The sequence below is a fragment of the Lichenostomus cassidix genome, chromosome Z (assembly GCF_008360975.1).
Source record: "Lichenostomus cassidix isolate B80296 chromosome Z, HeHo_3.0, whole genome shotgun sequence".
In the NCBI taxonomy this organism is placed as follows: domain Eukaryota; kingdom Metazoa; phylum Chordata; class Aves; order Passeriformes; family Meliphagidae; genus Lichenostomus; species Lichenostomus cassidix.
This window is the reverse complement of record NC_139511.1, coordinates 58,097,292-58,106,596: the sequence shown is the minus strand read 5'-3', so window position 1 is coordinate 58,106,596 and position 9,305 is coordinate 58,097,292. Positions and strand designations below refer to the sequence as shown.

Sequence of the window (9,305 nt, the reverse complement as noted above, 5' to 3'; positions counted from 1 at the left end):
GGGATTGGCCAAGGAATAGCTGTTCCAAGTAGGCAGCTAGGATCCAGCCACCTTGATTTGGAGATGGAGGTGGTTGGAATGGTGTGAACACAAATCATTCTGGGCATGGGCCATCACTCAGCTTCTGCAATCATGAATGGTCCCAGAAATTTGCTGAAATGCATGTAGAGGTTGTGAAACTCTTTCTGTGGATTTGAGAGCAAAAGTGTACCTAATCTGTATGCACCATGGCTGTGCCATCACCAGCAGGCTTACCCTGTCATTAATAGATAGACACGATAAACAGTGATGCTTTCAGTTTTTGGGTTTTTTTATTGAACAATAATAATATTACACTTTTTAAAACCAACTGGCTTATTAGATTTACATGTCAGAACTCATAATGTCACTTACAACACTGTTGCAAAATATTAATAATGTATGCAATATTTACTACATTCTCTAGATATTTCTCATCAGTCTGATGTAAGACCATGGGTTTGATCCTGCTCTCACTGAAATTAAAAAAAAATTACTTTTGATATCAGTAGATTAGAATCAATACACTTGCTTGTAAATTGCCCAAGGTAACATTATTCCCTCTCAGACCCTAACATTCAATACAGGTTAAAATGTGGTATTAGCTAGTTTGAGATTTGTATTTATATGTCTCCAATTATCATGGCAAGGGAACCTGCACTTCCATCCTGACATTTGGGTGTCTACTGCTGTCATCATCCTCTTGTTGCTGATCAGCACGATTATATCTGCTTTCCCAGGTGAAAGCATCCTTCTTCCACAAATGTTGACTTTGGATCAGCTCTTTAAGGGCATTAGAGTTTCTGTTGTTCATAGTTTTAAAAGTATGTTTTCAGATTGTGAACTAAACTCTGACTGCTGTACTGTGTGTTCCTTCTTTCACTGAAGTCATTGCAAAGCTCACATTGATTTCAAAGGAAATATTAAAATCAAGCCACACTTCCAATGAGACTGCTCTGCACTTATAAGTGCTTACAAGGCACTTCCTAAACTCAAGGAATCCAGGTTCACTCTGGCACAGTGATGTCAGTTTTCATTATATGTGTATCTGGTTGTTTCCACACATATTAGCAAACTCATCTCAGTGGTGATTTTTAACTTACACATTTATCATCCAGCTTTGAATGAGGGACTGCCTATTCCTGCAATGCTCTAACACCTGAAAGCTTTTCTTCTGGCTGAAATGGGAACACTTGCTCATGCAATTGAGAAACAAAGGACTGGGTACCAAAATACTGTAGTCTGTGGCTGCACTACCACTTACTGAGGGTCTACATCTTCCCTACCCTGGATCAAATAAACTCCCTCTGAGTCACGTCTGGGCCATAGCAAGCAGTGAAGATGGAAAGTATGAAGGTCCCTTTGCTGGCCTTTCACCACTCCTCCCCAAGAAATGCAGATCTCTCCTTAATGACACCAACTAGTTAGTTTATAGAAACATATATATATTTAAATAATGGTAAGCAGCTTCTTTTGTTTCAGATCCCCTTCTACAAATTGGTAGAGTTTACCAATCTGCTGTTTCTCTGTACAAAATTTAACTTTAGAAATACACCTAAATACAATATATGTCTGCAGTGTCTTGCCTAAGTTATTCACAATGTATATACTGAAATGCTGGGAGTTTTCCAGAAAGGCATATTTATCTCTGAGGAATTGTCGCCAAACTTCCAAAAACCAGAAAATTGTTAGCAACTCATGCTGGTTTATTTAATTCATGCTGTTGTGCTCCTGTGTTATTGAGATTCAAGGGTGTTGCTTTATATCTGGGATGTTGTTGATATGTGTTTGTTTTTTGTTGACTCCACATCAATAGTATCACTCACCCAAACTGTTGCCTTAATGCCATGAGAGCTTTCCCAGACTCAGGCTGCAAGAGTCAGCCTCTGGCATTATTTAAATGATCATGCTGGATTTTCAGTATTGCTATACATTCAAAAAGCCACAATACATTTCTCTTTTCAAATACTTATCAAAACAAATATCAAAAGTCTTATACACTGTACAGTCTATTTTGAAGTAAACATTTTTCTCATTAAAAACAGGTCACATTTAACCTTCAGAGATTACATTTTCATACGTTATAGATCTACTTTTTTCTTAAAGTGTGTTGTTGCATATTCAATAACCTGTGAGAAATGCATTCTTTGAAAGTCTTAGGAGAGTAAGTGAATATCAGCGAGGATTTAGCCATTTCATTACTGGAGAGCGAATAGCTTTCTCTTTAACAAATTCTTCTTTTACCGAATTTCCATCACCTGATGCCATGTCATTGTCTGAAAAAAACCACAAAAATAAAGATGGATTTCGTGAACATGAGAGCTTTAAAATATTGTCCTATAACAATGTCCTTGGTTCTAGGAATACTTCAGAAAATCCTTAACAGACAAGTTTGCAGAAAACTCACTAAATTACCTCCAATTACCTAGCTGCAAAATTTCTACCAAATTAAGGCATAAGTCATATCTGTTCTCTGATAGTTTAAGCATAAGGTTGATGATCTGAGTTCAGTTTCCAGTTGTGACTGCAATACTCACTCCACTGAGACACAGGACCAAGCAACACATCCTCAACAACTACAGCAGTAAATTAAACTCCCCTGCAGCAATTCTCAGACTGAGGCCAGCTGGCATGGAATAGCCTAGTGCATGCCACTAAACTCTCTTGCTCTCCAAAAATAGGTAGAAGATATTCACTTTGTCAACTGGAAGCAGTCCCTGGTTGACGTTGATGCCTGAGCTCTGACTGAGGTTGTTTGGCACAGCTAGCTGGCCAGGGACAAAGGATTCTGTCCACTGCCCTACCATTTGACTGTGAAAGGAATCAAATTGCAACATACAGGAGCATGCTCTGACACCTTTAAATTTGCTAGGGTATATGCAGGCATAGTGGTCTTTATAAAAGATATGGGTCAGAAACTTGCCTGTTTAAAATACAGAAACATTTACAGCTGATTTAATTCACTGAAGATCTCTTAGATGTTATAGGTAATTCTGAAGACCACTTTTAAATGAAACCCTGTGTGACCACCCCATGGAGTACTACTTGTTTGTGTCCCTGATCTGCTAACAGAGACAGACCTCTGAAATCAGAAATCATCGCGAAACTTTAGCAAAGGTATAAAAAACACTCTTTGTTTCCATGAATATCTCATCCTGGGTGGGATAAGTCAAGAAGCTAAACACTGAGGCATTTTGGTCCCATTGAGTTTGGGTCCAAAAACAAGGGGGGAAGAGGAAAGGGGAGGAGGAACTGATAAAAATAGGCTGTCTGGGAAGATTCAGAATGTTGGCTATATACAGAAAAAACCAAGCACCCTTGTTATTTTGGCACCCTCAGTAATAAATGGAATATGGAAAGGCAAAAGAGCACAACCATGTAGAAAAATGTTAAAATATTAGGGCTGATCAATCTTGTAAGAGGTTTTATTTGGAGATCATTTTAAATGTAATATAAACATAAAACGATGAAGTTTGCTTTAATCTAAGATCTAACTTTCTCTAAGCAGAGAATGGGAGAAAGATAATTCACATATTAAGACAATAAATTCCATATAGCTTACTGTAACAGGAGAAAATAAAAAATTACACACAAACTGCAGCTGGAGAAGAAATAAACCCCAAAGACCTTTAGGCGAAACCATGTAAAAGCTCTCAGCAGGCCTAGGATTAAATCTCTGGTTTTTGGTTTTGGGTTGGTTTTTTTTTTTTACTTCTACAGATTTGTGTTTATTTCAGTTTGCGTTTATATTTAGAATAAACATCATTCTGTCAAATATACCTCAGTATCATCAGGTGGTAAAAAAAGTGGAAAATTTTTCATCCCACCTTTAAAAACTTCAATGTTGTTTCCTTTGTGCATCAAAAACACTCTAGTTTTTTTTGGGTTTTGGGTTTTTTTGTTTCTGGGGGGTTTTTTCCTTTTTTTTTTCCTTTTTTTTTCTTTTTTTTTTCTTTTAATTCTGGACAGATCTATCACAAGCTTCAGACAAACCATAAAGGTAAGAACTTATTCCAGTGATACTGTGACAAATGACTACAATAAAACATTTCATGAAACTGTTCACTGGCAACTAAAAATAAATAAAGCTCTGTCTTCATGAGGAAAAGATATTGTTGTTTTTACTATGTATTAGCTAACATAATGTAATAAATGCAATGTAGTAAAATCCTATTCTACATGAAACAGATACATGTACTACATCTGAACTGACTAATGCAAGCCCTAGCATGGCATATCATTGGCCAGATGATGTGCTGCTAGAATATAAAACAGCTGCAAAGTATTTCAAAAAGCTTTTACCCTGTGTCACAGCTCACCTAATTCCTTGCCACATGTTTAGGGAGCTGTGAATAAGAAAAATAAACATACTTTGTGTTTGTAGTGGTTTGCACAGCTCCACCAAACTACCCATCACACACATTCAGCATACACAGCATGGTCATAGATCATGTGCAAGGTGTTTTCTGCTAAAATCAACTGTCCCACAAAGCCTTACCTGTGTGTGAAGCCATTTTTCGTCGATTTGGAGGCTTTGAAGCAGAGAGTTGAAAAAATGGGAACTTCAAACACTTCCCTGTCACTCTGTCACAGATGCCAGATGGACAGTTGCAGGTTTTCCTGCATTCCATTCCATAGCTACCATAGGGACACTCTGGAAAAAAAATATACCAAAGCAGTTCTCAGTGATCCAAGTCAGCTGCTGTCTTAATAGCTGGTCTGCTTATATGCTTTAAAGTGGAAAACTTTTGAGTGGAGGTCAGCTAGACCTTAGTGACAGGATTTCAGCATGCTGACTGCTTTTTACAAGTATTTTCCAGTATTAACAAACCTTGACACACATTGCATACATTATTTCATTTCCTGTAACTTATTTACAATGTGCTACTGGTAATCCTTCTCTGAAATACTCTTAAATTTGAGTGTACTATTAGATTAAATTTCCTTAGTTAGAGGCAGTGTGAATATGTATGTAATTATAGAAGATTTAGTTAAAGGACTAACATTGAATTTAGAAAAGAAGATTACTCCAGAAATTCCCTGAATTCACTGTGTGATTCACTATGATATTATCAGACTTTCATGACTGTTGTGATGTAGAGCTGCACTCAGATGCTGGTGTGGGGCTGCTGTGGCCAAGGCCAGCAGCCTGGGTGGATGATGCAGCCCAACCCTGAGGAGCTATCCAGCAAACACACCCTCCACCTGGAGATGCTGCTGGGTCCTGGGGAGTAGCCTTCCCCCCAACACCTTCTCAAACAGCAAAGTTCTGCCTTCCCATGACAGGCAGCTCACCTGCATCTCCAGCCTAAAGAGTGAGTGTGCTCTGAAAGGATCTCTGGCACTAAGACGACTCCCTGGTTGTATTGTATCTGGTCACATAATGCCCCAATTCAAATTTCACATTCCTGTGAACAGCTTGTGGAGGAGCAGTAAAGAGCAGCTTCTAGGATGGATGAAATGTTTTCCAAAGAAAATTAAGTCATGTAGAGGGGATTTGCCCTATCCCATAGCTGACACCTCTCACATGCATGATCATGTAATTCCCAGTGGTTTAATCTAGAGGCTACAGCCCTTGTCTTCCTCTGCCTTGCTGTTGAACATGTTACCTTCCCAAAATGATTGGTAAAGAGATGGAAACCAGGAAAATCCATGCCCAACATGTCCTTTTCAAACCACCAAACAGGAGATCATTCCCAGAAGTTTGAGATCTCCCAGTAGAAAGGCTTTTATGTTCAGACTGTCCTTGCCAACCCAGGGTACATGGTCATCTTAAATGGCAAGGTCTGAAGAGTTTCTGATTCACCTTCTAAGGACAGAAGAATGATTTTCAGGGCTGGACCAAGGAACCATCTAGGTCAGGCTTTCACAAAACACTTAAGAAAGGTGGCCATAGTAAGCACAAATGATACCTCCTTCCTCATTTTATCTCTCCTTTTCAGCTGTGGGATCTCCTGATCCAGACATAGTTTCTGTGCATATAACACCCCACAAAAGGATTACCCTTCTCAGTTTGTCCAGTATCCTCTTGGACCAATGCAAATATTTAGCTTTGCCCTACAGCCTAGGCAATATGAAAATCAAGCTAATGCACTAAAGTGAAGTCAGTGTTTTACAATCTTCTGCATATCAAATGGGTATGCTCATAAATGAAAAGCCCTAGAAAATCAGCCAGTTCCCTGAAACAAACTGCACAGAGAGTCACTCCAGCTTGGAGAATCTTACTAGGCATCACCATACTCCCCTTCCCAAGAAGGACACTCTTTGATCTGCTGCTTGTCTGCATAAAACAAAAACAAAATCTCTCCCAAGTGAAACAGTTTTTGTGTACACATGCTCCGTGGGAGACAAGCAAAGAGCACACACTGCATGGAGCATCAGTCTGCCTGCTGCAGGTGCTCAGCCTGGAGAAATGGGATGCAAAGATCTGTACAACAGCACAGAAACTATCTGAGCCCAATGCACTTGGCTCTGTGTGGAATAATCCTGGCAGTGATGCGGCTTTTCAGATTTCATGAAACTGAGATATGAGTTAATTTTTCTTTTAAAAGGTTTTTGTTCAACAGGATCCTGCTCCTGAATAAATTGCAGATAGCTCCCAATGATTTAATGGGAGCAAGGGCACCAAAAAGTAGTCTATTTCAGACAATAATGACATTGCTCCTGATAATAACATGACACACTCTTCTAGTAATAAAAGTACCCCAAAAAATTGCTCTGGAGCAATTTACTGCCCATTTTAGAAATAAGAAAGTGAAGAGCAGAGATTTCAGATCATTTTTCCAGAACTTCAAAGTAAATCAGTAACAGGAAGCCAGAGAGAATTTGGCCACCCTGCATCTGTCAGTTATTACAAACATGGAAGTTATTAAAATGAGTGAGTGACCTGGTATCATAGCTGTAAATAAATATATAAAATAACAATACCTGGCCCCATACTTTGCCTAAAAAAAATCACATATGCCCTGAGAGAGATGGTGCTATATGACGGTTAAGATGAACAAAGAAAAATAATTCAAAATTATGTCTGTAATATTTTGTGTCAGTAAATAAGTGGGGAATAGAATCTTTAAACACCAATTTACAATTCTGAGTAAAGATATGATTGAAATTATTGAAATTAATGAGAGTTTTTCCACTGACTGATTGGGAAAAAAACCCAAACAGTTTACTTCACATTCTCTACAGAGCATGCAAGATTCAGCTATGGGGATTCAGATTGCATGTCCCAAAATATTTCTTTTTCTCCCATTCAAAGTGTGCTATTGCAAAGTAGCTCCTATGAGGAAAATGAGAAGTATATACTAATTCAAAAGAATTGTTAATAGAATTATAGGCAATATCTTGCACTGCAGTAATTTTTAACGAACTGAAGATCAGCCAATTATCTCAGTGAAATACTTTTCTGGTGAGTGCACCAAAGATATAATCTTCATGTGTAAGTTATAATCTTTTGCAATAAAAGTACTACTTTTGGTTTCACACTCAACCATGCACACAATTTTCTTTAAATAAGGTAAATAAGTGTGTGCTGTATGTGAATCAGCCTGGATGATTTTTGTGGTGCCTGGTCCTAAGTCATTACTTTAACTGAGTCTATTAATACTCCTGATATTTAACTGCCAAGATATCCCCACTTTTAAGGAAGTTATTCTAAGACTTATCTGTATCTGCTTACTGAAGTGGTACACAAACACAGGAAAACCCACTGCATTCATGCTTTGCAAACTCTTTTATAAAAATAGTTTCTTTTTTTAAAAAATTCATCCTTCTTCTTATTAATATAATACCTTCTCACCTTTTAAAGATTCCACTGTTTACGTGGATGAGAATAGCTCCTAAATGTAAAATGCCATTATAACCCCTGACTAAAGAAATCAGCTTGCAACATACCTGGAGTAAGCTGAAAGCAGTGCCTGGCTGCTCCTCTCACAGGCAGCTTCTGTCCTGTTATTCCCATTTTTCAGGCAGGAGGGTTTCTGTTTGCCTCCCCTGACCACATCCCCAGGATAGGGTGAGCACCTTAAAGGCAGGACTAAATTAAACATGACAAAGTGTCCAGGCACTCAGGCAGTACTGCTTTCTGCATCCCCCAGAGCCCAGAGTGAGCACCTGCTCTCTGGGCAGGCAGCCGGCAGTGCCAGAGGGAGCATCAGCCCCACGAGAGAGCAGCAGCAATGAGGACCCTGTGACAAGGTTGGACTTGAAGGATTAAAGTCCTTATGATTTGTAGACAGCCACCCACCAAATCAGCTGAAAGAACAAGACTAGTGCCTGGGTCTCCCAAGCCCCATTCAAAAATCTTATCTCCAAGCACACCTTGTCTGTATTTCCTCACACACATCCCCAGGTGTAAGCCCTATTGTCACATTAATAACCCTGCCCCACTACATGTAACATCTTCTAATGACAGCAGGTATTTTTTCCCTTATTTCTTGGCTAAGGGCTGAGCTGGAAAAATTCCATTCTAAACCTCTCAAGCAGGAGGCAAACTCTGCATGTAGGTTGCTGTCAGATTGCCACAGTGGGTGCATACAAAGTGAATATCATTACCTTTGCAGATACCAAATTCATCACCAAAGTCATCCTCCTCAGTGTAAAACTGGCACTTCAGCCCAGGACCACACTTGACACCATCCATACCCGAGACGGTACGATAGCAAGTCTCCCCCAGAGCAGCTGCACACACTCTGCAGCAGCCACAGTCATCCAGCACCGTTCGCTTGCAGCGTGCGGTGCTTTTGCACGCGTTACTGTCACAGGGCTCGGGGCAATCTACTGCGTATTTCACGCTCCAAGCAGCTCCAGCATGCACGGGCATCAGGAGGAGTGTGAGCAACAGGAAGCCCTTCATGTCTTGCAGGGGTAAATGCTCCATGCCAGAGAGCAGGTCTCAGTGCTCAGCCTGCTGGTGCCTCTTGCCGAGGGAAGCAGCGGTACAGAATCCAAAGTGGTAGCTGCACACATCAGCCTACAAGTTTATGAGCTTTATACAGTGTGTTGCCCACATGTTGCACCGTCGTCAGCTTCCTCAATCCGGCAGCGCTGCTCCTGCCAGCCTCCCTTGTTTCAGTTTATGAAATCCAGGATGAAGGTTGGATTAGCACTCTGCTGCCATCCAGGAATTGAAAAGCCTGAGCTGATGTAATCTGTTATGTTTAGTTGGTTGTTTTGCATGAGGACTAAAAACTCTCTCACATCCGTTTCAAATGCTCAAGGACGTCTGCCAAGAGTGAAAAAAAAATAGAAAAACAATCAGCCCTGAGGAGGTTGCATACCTTCCTACA

The 9,305-nt window shown here is 39.9% G+C and overlaps 1 protein-coding gene across 1 annotated transcript; it reads right to left on the bottom strand.

Annotated features, from left to right (window-relative positions):
* Positions 1 to 292: 292 nt before the first annotated feature.
* On the bottom strand, positions 293 to 9,305 carry ESM1 (endothelial cell specific molecule 1). Its single transcript, XM_085042589.1, has 3 exons — positions 8,572 to 9,305; positions 4,517 to 4,672; positions 293 to 2,294 (listed from the first exon to the last, which is right to left on the bottom strand). Exons 1-3 carry the CDS (start codon positions 8,894 to 8,896, stop codon positions 2,194 to 2,196), a joined length of 582 nt encoding a protein of 193 aa, XP_084898715.1. The 5' UTR covers positions 8,897 to 9,305; the 3' UTR covers positions 293 to 2,193.

Excerpts from the sequence above, each read along its gene's own strand:
- ESM1 (XM_085042589.1), bottom strand. The coding sequence starts at position 8,896 with ATGGAGCATTTACCCCTGCAAGACATGAAGGGCTTCCTGTTGCTCACA. Across the intron at positions 4,673-8,571 it reads TGAATTTGGTATCTGCAAAG|AGTGTCCCTATGGTAGCTAT; the intron begins GTAATGATATTC and ends TTTTTTTTCCAG. Across the intron at positions 2,295-4,516 it reads AAAAATGGCTTCACACACAG|ACAATGACATGGCATCAGGT; the intron begins GTAAGGCTTTGT and ends GGTTTTTTTCAG.